A 14710-nucleotide genomic window follows, 5' to 3' on the forward strand; every position below is an offset into this window, starting at 1 on the left:
CCGCGCCGGCCCCGCCCCGGACGATCGTTGTCCGTGGGCGGATGGCGTCGGGCTGGGTCCGGAGCGGCGTCGTGTACGGGGTTGGGATCCCCCGGGTTCGGAGCCCGGCGCGGGGGCCGGACGAGACAAGGTACGTCCGGCGGCCCCTTCCTCCCGGCGTCAGGACCCGCTCCTTCTCGTTACTTGCGCTTGGCGCGCCGTTTGTGCGGTCTGTGTTTTTCTCCGTGCCGGTTCTGGGAAGGGCGGAAGGTTTGTGCTCCCTCCGGAGCTTGGCCGTGCGGAGATCCCGGGGCCCGTCCTGTGCGGCGGCTGTGGCTGGAGCCCGCGAGCAGAAGCGCTTCTCTTTCCTTGAGGTTGTTTAACTCGGGTGCTCCTTTTACAATATTTTAGACGGAAGTGGTATAATTCTCCGAAGTGTCGTTCCCGCCGGACGTTCTGGGCGGTGGGCGCAGCAGCCCCGCCTATCCCAGGCCCTCGTCCCCGGCCGGAGCCGTTCCCGGCCGTGCCCAGCACGGGGCTCGGGGTGCGCCCCCCCTGTGCCCGGAGGCCCGCAGAACTTCGGACCGGTTAGTGCTGAGCGCCCGGAAAGGGGCTCAACGCGGCTTCAGAGGGAGCGGTTTCTCATCAGAAGGCATTACACTCTGCACGGGTTTTCTTTTCAAGGTTTGATACAGAATCTGGTGGTGAACCTTTTGTTTTGCCATGTACCGCTTGTCTCATTTTATTCAGCGTTTACAGCCAGTGCTTTAAACTAGAGCGTAAGACAAGATGTGCCTCAGTTTTAAAAAGAGCCAGTTTTAAACAGGCTTCAACTGTACAATTGCAGCAACGGTGCATTAAGCAGTCTTGTGTAATATCTGATCTCTTGGTTTGGGCAGGAATTACTCTTTGCACATAACAGTTTTGCAGATCATAGCTGTTAATGAAATATGACCCTCATTTCCTTAGAAGACCAGACCAAAAGTTAGTACCGTTTTTCTTGAAAGTAAATGAAATCACTTTAATCACATCATATTTTTTTCAAGAAACAGAAAGGTTAAGTGATCAAAGCATGTAGCTTGTACCAGTAATCATGTAGATCTGCTTCTAACCCCTACAGAGATTTCTTTCTTAGTTTTGGGGAAGTCACTTATGTCTTTACAATTTACTTTCCTCAAATATATTGGGATTACTAGGTTTGTTGCAATTTTAGTATTGTCTGTATGTGTTACATACTTTTTAAAAATTGGTATGTCATTGTCTGGTATAATGAAAAACTTAAGAGGAAACAGGCAGAAGAGCTGTGGATGTTTTAAATTTTTCTCCTTTTGCAGTTTCATTAAAACTCTGGCTTAACTCCATTTTCATTCACATGTGCAGATCCATTCTACTGTGAAAAGATGGTTTTGGTTTGCCATCTGCTCCTTTGGACATGCTTACATGGTTCAGGATTCTCTCCAAAGTTGTAAGAGTTTTAAGAGTTTCTTGGAACTCCAGTCATGCAGCAGTATTACCTAACAGTGGAGAAGAAATGCTTCCTCTCTTGAGAATTCCAGGAAAAGGGGAAATGAAGGAATTTTTTTTATGCTGGAGCAGTTGGCTCTTTTTTTCTGAGCAGCAAAAAAGGCGCTTGTGTTCTTTAAAAAAAATGTATTACTGTCCTTATTCACATTTCATCTATTCTCAGATTTTGAAAAAGTCAGCTCTTGAGTAATAGTTTTCTCAAGTTCTTATGAGAAATTTGTCTTTCAGGTTTGTCCTTCATTACTAGATGAGTAGTAACTGCCGCAGAGAAGGTCACGGAAGAGTCTCCAATCTGATGTTCTATTTTCACTAACAATGTCCTTATCCCTTAACTTCTAAGATGGATATTTTCAGACAGACAGACTCACCTGTTAGACACATGAAATGTGGTTCTGCTGCTGTGGTTGGCTTGGGGCAGAGAGTATTGAACTGCCATCCACAAATACCTTTCAGTGGTGTCTTGTCTACTTCAGAATCTGACCAAGCTTCTGCAGAACACCCAACACAATTCACCTGCTGAAGGAGATCTCTCCTCTCCTCTCCTCTCCTCTCCTCTCCTCTCCTCTCCTCTCCTCTCCTCTCCTCTCCTCTCCTCTCCTCTCCTCTCCTCTCCTCTCCTCTCCTCTCCTCTCCTCTCCTCTCCTCTCCTCTCCTCTCCTCTCCTCTCCTCTCCTCTCCTCTCCTCTCCTCTCCTCTCCTCTCCTCTCCTCTCCTCTCCTCGTCACACAGAGAGAATCATGAGGCTTTGAAATAAAAACTAGCGTACTACCTGGGAGCTCTACAGGTGTAAACAGAACATCTGAAGCTTGCAGGCAGCAAGAACACTCTGTCCAGACATGGAGGTTAGAAAATTCCAAAAGCATGGGAGGAAGGGACCTAAGGGTTATGTGTTAACAATGTGCTGCTGAACAAATTTTATCCCTCTTTATACTGAATGCAAAACCAAAAGCATATTAGTTAGCGTGACTTCACCTACAAATTTACCAGAATTTTAAATGCATCGCATCCATTTGTAGTGATATGAAAGCTGGTAGCCATATCTTAGGCATTAAGTAGCTACATTGGTAAAAAAATCTTGGGGACACTTGCTATTTTTCAGTCTTTTTAATTTCTTCTTTAATTTCTTAAGAAATTAATTATTTCATCTGTTTTCAATTTACCTAGACAGTTTTGCTATGCTTAGGGACATAAAAGCTGCATTATTTTCCTTCTCCAAAGTTGTGCTGGTTATATCATGATTAGGCATGTGTTTTACAGCTTCTAATTATTTCATGCTTTAATGAATCTGCATTCTGTTGGAGCACTGCTCAGAGTTCTTTGCTAACTTTTTTTTTTTAAGATACTCAGATTGTCAAGGTATTGGTGATAGGACTTTGGGAAAACATTTTAGTCAATAGATCAGACACTTCATTCTTAAATTCTTTTAGTTATCTGAGTGGAATCATAGGGCTTTGGTGACAATGTCACTGATTTTGGTCTAGTGCTTACTCTTTTAATCGCCCACATACTAGCACCTTTCAGTCCACTGCCAATGTCAGTCCCATATCCTCTGTAATTTAAATTTTGCAGAAAAGTCTTCTAGATCATTTGTATTCTTATTCTTCTACATGTCTCATTGTTCCATGAGCTAATTTTAGGGGACAGAGGTGGGAAACAGGTACAGCAGGGGATCTGAATTCTAACATCTAGCAGAGTGGTAGGAAAAACTACACTTTTACCTTAACTGACACAGGGATGTAAGCTTATTATGTTTTTTGTTGGCAGAATTGCAGCACAGTTTTTCCTACTGAACCTGACCAGTGTCAATAATGGCAAGACTCCCAAGTGCTGCAACATATACCCTGTGGATCCTTTTCTTTTCATGTACAACAAATGAAGGTATGTGCATCAATATTTTAAATTATTATACTGAAGATTTTATTGACAGCATTTTTCCACAACCACTAGGTAACGCTGTTACCACTAATTAACTAATTAACTACTATAAAATTTGTAACTTCAAATGTCAGAAATATCCCTGTAGTAGAAAAAATTCTTAGGTTTTTTTTTCTTTATACTGGCCTTTTCTATGTGGGCAAGAAAAATTATAAATTTACAGAAAGGAGAAACAGGTTTGGAAAGCCATCTCCTCCTTCCCCACTATCTGATCTGCACTGGACACCTCACTGTGAATAAGGTCTCAACGTAGCCCAGGCAGCTCTGCAGGAAGCTTCAGTGTCTCCTGGCTGCTGCGCCTTGTTGGTGGGACCACGAGGGAGCTGTGCTCCCAGAACTGTGCCTGCAGGGCTGCTGTCAGTTTGTGCTCTCCAAAGTCTGCAGAGTGACGGAGCTGGAAAACATAGTTGCCTGGATTGGAACAGATTTGGCAGTCTGTGTCTGTAGGACATTGCAGCTCTGAGTGGCACCTGCGCAGGAACAGACAAGGGACAGGATCTCCAGTGTGTCCCTTGCTACTGTTCTGTCAGCCTGCAGATGCATTGAGTCCAAGTGCTGCTGATTCCTTAAGGGTTATTTCATGAGGCTTAGTTGGCAGAAGCTGAATATAAACATGGGTTGTTTTCCTTGCATCTTTTGTGATGTTTGATTATAAATACAAATGAGATATATATACTAATGGTTTTAAATAATGCGGTTTTATTTTCTGGAAAATGAATCTCACACTTTGCTTTCTGTATTTTTTAACTAGTTCTACAGTGGTCTATGGTTTCTTAGGTCTCATTTTGTTTTGTTTTATGAAGCAAACCAAAACAGTTAAAAGACGGTTTGAAATACCCTGTCTCTAAAAAAGAAGGTTTAATAGCTACTGTCTTACGTACTATGAAATAGTGCAATTTGAATTCATGAGAAGGATCAAGGTTTGCAAGAGCACATTGGCGGGGTTGTCTGATCTAGGTAATCCCACCATTTGATTTCCCTAAATGATCTTTATCTAAGTTTAATTTTATAGTGTTTTCTTTGGGTTAGTTTGCCTAGTTAATTACACATTTTAAGTTTCTTCCTCATCGTGTACTCTTTGAGGATTAAAAAAGAAATTCAACATTTCAGTTCCCTTTTTTAACTACACAAACTCAAAACAAACCGTGTACTGTATATGGTTTCAAAAGGAAATTCTCAAATATTTGAGCTTTTTAAAAAAAATATGGTGTACCAGAGATGAAAAAGAGAGAAGGTGACAGGAAAAGAGCAGAGAATATAATTCAGAGTTCTGAAAAGACATGAGGGCACTGAATGGCAAGATAAAGTAAAACTGTTAGTCATCATAGCTTAACACAGCAGGAGGAGCTTCATTTAATTGGAGTATTCTTGAAAGTGTAAGATGATTAACACATTGAAAAATGATGTTATTCATCTTTAAGGGCCTTAAATTGATAGTACTTCTGTTAAAAGTATATTTTAAAGTGAATAAAGGAAACTAGCAATAAAATTACAAATGGCAACCAAATATAAACAACATCAACAGGATAATGATTATTGTAAAATAAAAAGGAGTGTGACTGTTAAAGTGTTGCAGAAGTTTGACTTGCTGCTTTTTGGATGAGTTTTAAAGAATTGGGTCAGAAAAAAAAGGAATCTAACATGCTACTGCCATCCAGGAAGGACATAATAGCAATAGTTCTTACCTACAAGATAAATATGTAGCTTTATTAACTAAACCAAAACATTTTCTAAGTATTTGAACACTAATGAAACCATGAATTGCAGTCAGTTCTAGATTTATAAGTAGTCAATCTATCAGACAACTTAGAATCCAAATTTTATAGATCCCATTGTGCTATATATCATGTCCACTACAAGGTATCTGACCATCACATTTTACACTTGCAGATCCTGTACTGTAGCAGAATATGCAGAAGTTGGATCATAATAAATAACACAAGTGGACTACAGAAAACCAGAAATGTAGGGAAGATAAAATGAAATTAGGTACTTTCAGAAAAAAGCTTGGAAGGAATAATCTGAAATTTAGGTACCCATTGGAAGGAATAAGCTTGTGAAGCAGAAGTGGCTGAAGGACAGCGACCTTGCAGGATGTGAATTGCTGGTAACTGAGTCTTGAATTTGCAATGTAAATGACCAGCATAGACAGTTGGTAATGCACTGGGCCACATACACAGAAAACCTCCTAGCAGAATCCTTTTGGAAATTCTCAGAAAATCTTAATTAATAGGATTCAAAAAACCAGTCAAAGCTATTTTAAATTTTTTACAGGAAATTGACATGTAAAGCAGGAAGGGATTTATATTTGTACAGCTTGTGCAAGAAAAGGGAGATACTGCTATTATTTACCTGTGAAAGAGAAGTCAAACATCAGAAAAGGGAAATAATTGTCTTGGATGATAAAAGTATTAGCTATTTCTGACTGCTTTGCTGAGAAATTATCACATTCCAGGGTCCAGTACCATGGTTGGCATACTGTTAGTCCAAATAAAAGCATGACCTTACTGTCACCTAGCTTCTCCTCTTCTATTCTGTGTATCACTCATGTGGAGCACATTGAAATAAAGGAAAGCGAGGCTGGAAGGGGTACTGGATATTGTGTATTCCATTTCCGCTTCCAGTTATAACAAACTGTATATTCTATTTTTTGCTTAAATACTGCCAGTGAAAATAGTTATAAATTTGGAGTGCAAAGACTTTGGGCTTTTGTATACCTGCTCAGTGCCTGGCTCTGTGTGACTTAATTTCTCCTGGGTCTTGAATGCTCTCATAACAATGACAAGTAGAAGACAGAAGGGGAAGTACTGAGTGAGATGAAGTAAAGCTATATACTAGAAGAAAGACTGTGGCAGGACGATCTTCTAAGCACTGGGGAGCTGCTCTGGGGAGGCAGAAGTTGTGCATTTGGGAAGCTTAAACCATTGTAGGTAAAGCATGAATCATGACTGTAAGCAATGATCCTGCTCTGACTGTTAATTATCTGCATTTTGGGTTTTGAACCTTTTGTATTTAATAGGTGGGATTATGCTGTTTTGTAATTTAATGTTTATGTGTTTTAAATAGGGCTATTGGAATCGGATTTTCTGTTTTTGGAAGTCTATGTTGGCTGAGATGTGCCTTTCTATCTCAGTATTACTACTGCAGACTCTTCCTCTCCAGGATGGTGGAGATTGTCTCCAGAAAGGTGGAGACAGTCTGAGTGCCACTCTTTACATTTACCCAGACACAAAAAATAACAATGTTTTCACTTAATTTGTAGGGGTGTGGCAGCTCTGTTCAGATGGAAAAGTTGATATGTCTGCGTAGTCCAATGGTCTTCTGATTCTCTTGCTTCTCATTGTATGCTGCTTTTCTCTAGTTATGACTGCAGGACACATACAAGAATTTGCATGCTTCACTGACTATGACAAAGAGCTGGTTTGTCACTGGAAGGTGCCTGCACAAACTAATTGCTCCAAAGAATTCCTGCTCTGCTACAGCAAGGAAACTTCTTCTGTGTCGTAAGTGTTTAATAAGATGTTACACTGCCATTGTTAGGCTCCATATATCCTGTAGCCACTGTTGGCTTTAATTCCCTCCCTCTACTGTAGGTGTCTGGGACAAAATGTAGTTCAGATTATTCTTCTTAAAGTAAAATGGATTCTTTTCCTTTTTAGTAAAATGGGTTTCTGCAATTAACAGCGCTCCCTGTTCGGTGGTCTACTCTTCTGTAGAACTTTATGCACTCTTAGTACAGAGGAGGGATCAAGTCCTACTGGTAGGAGTGGTAGGGCTCTTAGAAGTTTACAAAACATTAACTTCATGCAAAATGTTACCTTCTTCATGAGAAATCTTATGTGATTCACCAGTCTGTAGCCTGTGTGAAAGATACTCTCTGCTGGAGTGCAGGTGATTGTCTCTGCATACAGTCTAACTCCTTGTTCAGGCACAGACTGTTGTCCTTGTTCTGAGCAGGGCCAGTCATCATCTCTTACAAAAGAAGATGCATCTGGGTTCTCCTGTTCCTCTCTGTATGATTTCACCACACTGACATTCAAATAACCTCGCTCATACACTGCAATAAGCCTGTTCCTGTACTAACAAGCTGTTAGTATGTTCCTTTAGAGGCTGAAGTGTGACAAAGGGTTGTATTTGGGATCAGTCCTTAGCCTTTCTGTCAAGTTTTTCATTTGTGCGATACAGATATCCAGGGGATGTCTAGGGAGGGTGGGTTGTTTGGGGATCTCAGTTTTGCCTTGGAAACATTTCTGGGAACTGACTTGTCTCAGCTTTGATTAGTTCTGCATGTTGGGAAACTTGATTTCACCTTTTCAAGGAATAGTGTGTCACATTCTCCTAAACATCCCATAATTTTGTGCCTGTTTTTCAGAAACATGTGTGTTCCTGAGAATGAAAAAGACAGTTTAAGGTGCACTTGCACAATATATCCAGATTATTTTGTATCAGGCCTCACATATATTCTAGCCCTGCAATTCAATGGGACTGATATGTGGAATTACAATGTTACACCAGCCCTTGTTGGTAAGAACTTGTTTACTTTGTCACTGGCACATCTGGTTCCAGGCTTTGCAATCTTAGCTAACTTCTCATTCATGTCACCAGAACAGTTTTTACTTATCAGAGGTGGAAAGTGTCATGGTAGCTTAAATGCAAAATCAATTTGTTTTAGCAACCTTATTCTGGATTAGATTCTTGAGGAATGAATATAATGGGGAAAGCAGAGAGTGATTCTTCCTCTAGCTGTTCCCTCTCAGCTGCAAGCAAACTCAGCAGGAGTTTGGGGGTTTAGATTATCTTTAGTGCATTTTATTTGTGGCTTATAGGATGAAGAGGAATTATGCTGCTTTCAGTTTCTAGAAAGAAACTAGGCTATCCCTACTGAAATTCCTCCCATTCCTGTCTCTATCGTACTCCGATTTTTCATGCTAGTTGAATCATGCTACATGAGCAGAAGGTTTTTTACAGTAATTGCTGTTGGATTTTAACAGTCAGTGATAAAAAGTTAAAGAGACTGCTCCTAAACAGGACAGTGTAGACACAGTTCATGTCTCTGCCTAGGCCCCCAGTTTGGTCAGAACAGTATGCTTGTTGGTTATACCTGTCACATTTTGAACACTTAGAGAAACCATTTTAATACCTTAGGCAGGCTGAGGAGCTGGTTCTCTTCAGAATACTTGATTGATGCTGCTGCTTATCTGCCAAATGAGCAGAAGCCCACATTGATTTCCAAGAGACAGGGAGCCAGGACAGCTTGCCTGCGACATTGGAGCTCTGTGCCCCCCTGCCACACAGCTGCTACTGTCAGGGCACAGGTTGTTCCCGTTTCTCCAGTGTGAAAGCTGCATCCAGTGCACCAAAAGGCCATGCCTTCAGTTTGCTCAGGCAGCTTGAAGAATCAGTGCTTGTTAATGAATACCCTGAAGTTGCTCTGGTTTGGCTTCTCTATCCTTGTGCTACAGCATAGTGAAAAGGGCTAAGTGCATAGACTACGATGATATTCTGGTCTCTGGTGAATACTTCTCTCTCTGCTTCTCTCTATCAGTACTCTCCCATTACCCTGTTTTGTATTTTTTAACATACAGTTAAGCCGAGGGCCCCCAAAAATCTTGCCATTGAGAAAGCTGAAAATGGTAACTTCAATCTGAGTTGGGAGGAGAGCTACTCTCCTCCATCCTTGCTCTCTGGACAGCCAGTCATCTATGAAGTGAAATACTGGAGGAAGCAGCACCCAACAGAGGTAAGAGACACCCAGTCTCTTCATTTTCTGTCTCCAGAGCTTTCAGGTTTAAAAAGTCCTCTAAAAAGTCACTTCATGAATACTAGTATAAGGGCCAGCAAGAGCAAGTCCCACAGTGTTCCTGATTACACACTTGCCACAGTTCACTTTGTCCCCAGGATGGTTCAGCTGGATGTCAGAGGATTGAAACTCTTCTGACTGCCACTCCAAAATAGTCTGCTGCTTGCAGTAGACAGGGCAGAGATTGAAAATACAATGCTTCTGTTCCCTGAACTTCATTTGATCCTTAGACATCAGGAAGCTGGATGTTGGTGGCTTTGTGGAGCAGGTGAGGCACTTCAAACACTCTGCTGAGTAATCCAGCATTTCTGGACTGGGCCTCTTCTGGTAGAGGAACGTGCATGGGGGCATGTAACAAATACCACCCGCTGATGACATGAACTGCAATATCATACACAGTCATTCATTTGTTCATTTGTGAAAGATCACTGAAACACACAACACTATTGATATTTAGTTGCTGTCACTAACCCTTCACCTTATAAAGAAATCAAAATAAACTTTCTCACTTTCTTTTCAGATTTCTGTAAAAGCAATTAACTACCAGACAAAAAGCTTTGAGATTACTGCAAGGTCCTTGAAGAGAGGCTATGATTACGTTGCAAGTCTCAGGTGTAACTACACAGACTACCCAGCCTACTGGAGTGAATGGAGTGAAGAAGTTGAATTTCACTGTGGTAATAGTGTCAGAAATAGCAGCTCGGTAAAAGAATGGTATAGTCTTCCATACTCTGCTGCTCTCTTGGAGGAGAGCTATGGACTCATCATCTTCATCATTTTGAATGTAATGTGAATACATCTGTAAAGGCTTCCAAAGACACTAAACATAGATAGGCAACTCCTTTGGAAACTAAGGAAGAGAAGACCAAGGGAGGTTGGATTGCTTAGCCTTGTGAAAAAAAGGCTGAAAGGGATGTGTTTATTCTGTATAAATATTTCATGAAGTAGACAACAGGGAAGTAGAAGAGATATTTGAGCTAAACAGCAACATTGATGTGAGAGGAAGTGGGTAGAAATGAACTATATATATATATAGGCTGCAAATTAAGCAGTATTTTAACCATCGGAGGTCTGAGGGTTTATAAAAAACCCTGAAGAGCAACAGAGGGAACAAGAAACATAGCTGCACTACAGTGACAATGATAATTTTAGGCACTGTGTGATAGGCTTTGTCCCTAAGAGCTGACAGTGGCCTCGCAGTACACATTGGCTCTCCCAGCTCCTGACATGCCCAGTAGCTGACCACAGTACCTGCGCCAGACGGTCTCTGACACACCACACACCGTCACTACTGGCAGCTGTGGGGGTGTGTTGTTTATGTGCTGGAAGCTTTATTTTACATCCTCTAAGAGAGCATTTTTTTAAGCTGCAGCGGAGCAGCAATGAATTTGGTATTGCCAGTGCTTGCATTTAGATGCACGTTCACATGTAAATATTTGCTTGTTTAACAGATTACCAGGTGAAGGCTGAAGACATTCTGCAGATGGCTGTGCCCACATCCTGCATACTGATCATGGCAGGATCCATCATTTGTTACTTCTGTTTTACCAAGTAGGTATCCTGCTTCTTACAGAGTTTATAGAGTAACAGTTTATACGGATATTAGTATTGCTATTGATTAGCTGGAATGTCTGGTAGCACAGAAATCTAGTATTTTGTGTTTTCTCAGCACCTTTATCTAGCTGTCTGTGAGCAGAGATTTTATAAACACAAGTCAGTTGCACTCTGTCATTTTCTGAATAGTCTTTATTAATCTTACTAGAATAGGCTTGTTATTGTAGGGGGTTGTCAGTTTTGGACCCTGGTCTTTGCTGGAGTCCAAGTAATGATGGCTAAATATCTTTATTTCTTTTAATTTTTTTAAAATGGTAATGTGAAAGTGAGATCCTGTTTCACACATCATTTTAAATATGATTAGAAGAACAGGTGACTGTCATTGTGCAGAGCAGTTACATACCAAACGCATAAACATCTTTGCACTGGTTTAATGAAAAGCAGGAGATGCACAAAATGAGCACTTTCTGTTGCTGCAATGCAGATGCCTAACAGGGAAAGGAGAACAGAAGAGAGAAATGTACACTGATTAAGCCCAAGTGCAGTCAAAACAAATAATTTTCATTCTTCTCTTGCAGAGTGAAGAAAGAATGGTGGGATCAAATCCCAAATCCAGCAAAGAGCCATTTGGTTGTAAAAAATGTCAAGGTAATTAAAAAGCTTTGCAAAAAATACTTTTTCCTGATCATCAGAAGTAGAATATGTAATAAATTCCATTGTCTGTCTAGTGCAAAGGATTCTAAATACAATTCATATGAGTCCTAAATCTTATTGTATCTTTATTAGTTTTCAGTTATGTGCTACTTTGATGAAATCAAGTTTCCTTTCCATGACTTAAAGCAGAGTCATATGGATCAACAAATGTAAGTAAGATTAAAAAAAAAAATCCTTCTGCTTTACAGCATAAAATTGTTTCCCGTAACATAAACATTAACTGTCCTTTCCTTTTGACTTCCAAAAACAGAAGTTGCAAGAACTGTCTGGCTCGAAGTTTTTCAAGCCAAAACTTCAAGGGAAAAGATAACATCAGAAATGTTGAGAAATCTTGCAGTTGCCACTGCAGGTCTGGAGAGTGGTTGCCAAAAGGCAGCAGTGCAGTTTTAACCCCTGATACAATACCAGTTGAAGAGTCTATAGAAATCTGTGTATGTTTAACAGACAGTGAAACTGAGAGCCAAGAAGAAACTGGCACCCAGATCACCATGTTTGAGCCTTGTGAGAGCAGCATCGGTGCTTTCAGAGAGCAGCCTGAACACAATGAGTTACTAGCTAATATGTTTGATGCACTCCTGGCAGATGAAAATAACATGCAAGACAATAAAGGCCCAAACATCCCCACTGCTGGGAGGAAAACCTTAGAGAACATTGGGTCAGAAAATCTATCACAGCAAAATCCAAAAGAAAGTGCAGCTCAGGGTCAGCAACCATGTGATATTTCTCATACAGCTCCCCTTTTCACCAAAGCCTCTCAAGATGACTACAATTGTAGTACAGCCAGCAAAGAGTCAGAACTATCAGAAGAATCCTTTGAATCTGGCTATCGGAGCTCCAGCATAAATTCTGCTACTCTGGATGCAAGAGATCTTCAACAAATGGTTCATCAAAGCCTTTTTCTATGTAGTTCTGAAAGTGAGCTTGACTCTTGCGTCCTGATCCAGGAATCTACAAATAAATCCTTGTTTGGGACCAAAACAGACAGAATAAACAGTCCTGCAGACAAGAGTTTTAGTACCCTTGTGTCTGCCTCCATGGAGTTGTGTGGTTCTGCCTACAAGAGCTGTGACACCCTTTTGTCTGCCTCCCTGGAGTCCTGTGGCTCTGCCTACAGGAGCTTTAATATGCTTGTGTCTGCATGCAAGGAACCAAGCAGCTCTGCATACAAGAGCTTCAATGCCCTCGTGTTTCAGTCGATGGCTAACAGTAGCCTGACTCCGTGCTTTGAAAGCGTGTGTCCCTCACTGCCTTTGAGACAGTTGTCAGAGACGCTGGAACGCAGCTGCAGAGATCAAAGTGCTCAGCCTGCTAGCAATCAGACATGTTATAACAACTACAGATCTCAATCAAGCACTGAGCTTGATTTTCCAAACACCTGTTCAGAACATACTGATTTTTTGTCTTTCTCCACACATGCAAATGAAGGTGCTTCAGCTTTTCTATCAGAGGAAGAAATACATAAGCAAGTAATATATAAAAATGTTCAAAAGAAAGCCAATATAATTTCTTGCCCTATTGCACCTTGGCCATCTGGTTATCAGCCTTTTGGTAGTGCAGGTAAATGTAATGGTCTATACTGTGACAGTAACAATGAGGTTATCTCTACATCACCAAATGAATCCTTCATTAGTCTGTGCAACAACCTGAGTGTAGCACCTCCAGATACTGCAATCTGTGAACCTGACCCAAGGATAAAGGACTGCGTGTCTTTGACTGTTCAAGGTTCTGACCGCAGCATTTTCCCAGGTTTAGCATCTAGTGAGAATGACACACAGACTAGTGATGGGAGCCCTTGGATCAACAGCGCTAATGAGCTGTCTGGTGATAGCAATGATGAAAATACCAGCAGAGATGAACAGCTGTTGCATTTGTTAGAGATGAAATGTCAAGATTTAAACAGCAGAGAAAGAGCTGCAAAGGGGACAAAATGGAAAAGCTTTAACCCTACTGGTAAAGTAATGCAAGATGGTGGTGATAACAGACTAAATACTGGCTTCCACTGCCACTCACACAACCACTTGAGGGAACTTGGAGATGCAGGGGGAAGTGAAGAGGTGCTGAAGCATGCAGAAGGGGGAAGTTGTGGCTCAGCAGCTAGCTTACCAGCATCACTGGACAGTATTGGGCTAAACTTAGACAGAAAAACTGCAGAGCCCCTGGAACTCCATGTCTCAGACAAGGCGTTGCCTTGTCATCTTGTGAGTAACTCCTATCCTTCTGATTCTCACACGACTCACAGCGAGGACTCCAGACTGGCACTTGCAATTAAAAAAAACCCAATAGATCTGTTAAGGGAAAACAGCAGGAAGAATGAGAAAAAAATGAAACTTGTGCAAACCCTTGCCCAAGAGGACAACTGCTATATGGAGGTAGCCTAGCCACATTTGTCTAGACTGAACTAATCTTTGGAAATAAACTGTATGGCAAGTTGAATTGTTGCTTGTTATTTTGATCTTGACTGAAGTGAGGGCTGCTATAGGTCACCTATGATTCAGGGGGTTGTACCACCCATGCCTGCCTGGGACTGGCAGCTGGGACATGATGCAGACCCCTGGGGACAGTTGGGGTTAGCACTCAGCAATGACAGCCACAGCTCTCCAGGGACAAAGTCAGAGCTGGTGTCTCCAGCTGTGAACAATCTCTAAAAGGGAGCAGCAGCTGCAGGAAGCAAGAGTTCTTAGTACAGCTCCTGTGGTTATTGCCCTGGCTGGGTGTTGCTTGGGAAGCACACAAAGGCGATGTGGAACATGCTGGCACACCTGAAAGTGGGACATAGGTGCAGGTCCAAAGGGGAGGTGACTGACTTGCCACCTTCCATAACTTACTTCTTTTGGGGTGGGGGATGTTGTCCTGTGTGCTTAGCCCTTGCACGGGGTGTATGTTTCTATAGCTGCTAAATCAAGACCTGAAATAAAGATTACCATCATTTGCACTTACACAGTGCTATTATTGGTGATTAGTTTCTTATCTTGTAGAAACAAGTAGAGCTTGTTCCGCAGCTGTAGAAGGAATCAGACATTTCTAAGCAGTGTTTCTTCCCAGAAAAATTATCCACATGTGGTCCGACACTCTACCTTTGTGGATTTTTTTTTTTGGTTTCTTGGTCACGTCCAGTGAGAATGGAATGTAGCCTGCACCTTAAAGGCCGTATATACTTGTTGGATAATTATTCAAGAAGTTTTACTGACAACTTCTCTACAGCAT

General features: G+C 41.5%; 1 protein-coding gene across 2 annotated transcripts; it reads left to right on the forward strand.

The window, feature by feature from the left end:
- The first annotated feature begins 28 nt into the window (after positions 1-28).
- IL4R (interleukin 4 receptor) lies at positions 29-14442 on the forward strand. Of its 2 annotated transcripts, none has more exons than XM_069029689.1 (10): positions 29-130; positions 3268-3381; positions 6800-6941; positions 7811-7962; positions 9024-9178; positions 9759-9915; positions 10690-10789; positions 11371-11440; positions 11579-11655; positions 11757-14442. In XM_069029689.1, exons 2-10 carry the CDS (start codon positions 3312-3314, stop codon positions 13882-13884), a joined length of 3051 nt encoding a protein of 1016 aa, XP_068885790.1. In that variant the 5' UTR covers positions 29-130; positions 3268-3311; the 3' UTR covers positions 13885-14442. The 2 variants fall into 2 exon arrangements, with proteins under 2 accessions (XP_068885790.1, XP_068885791.1); XM_069029690.1 differs by lacking the exon at positions 29-130 and adding an exon at positions 161-353.
- The last annotated feature ends 268 nt before the right edge of the window (positions 14443-14710 follow it).

The sequence above is a fragment of the Aphelocoma coerulescens genome, chromosome 14 (genome assembly GCF_041296385.1).
Source record: "Aphelocoma coerulescens isolate FSJ_1873_10779 chromosome 14, UR_Acoe_1.0, whole genome shotgun sequence".
NCBI classification, from domain to species: Eukaryota; Metazoa; Chordata; class Aves; order Passeriformes; family Corvidae; genus Aphelocoma; species Aphelocoma coerulescens.

What these genes read in the sequence shown, in the direction of transcription:
- IL4R (XM_069029689.1), top strand. Translation starts at nt 3,312, where the DNA reads ATGGCAAGACTCCCAAGTGCTGCAACATATACCCTGTGGATCCTTTTC. An exon ending in TGTTACTTCTGTTTTACCAA is followed by an intron (nt 10,790 to 11,370) that starts GTAGGTATCCTG and finishes CTTCTCTTGCAG; the next exon opens with AGTGAAGAAAGAATGGTGGG. An exon ending in TGGTTGTAAAAAATGTCAAG is followed by an intron (nt 11,441 to 11,578) that starts GTAATTAAAAAG and finishes TATCTTTATTAG; the next exon opens with TTTTCAGTTATGTGCTACTT.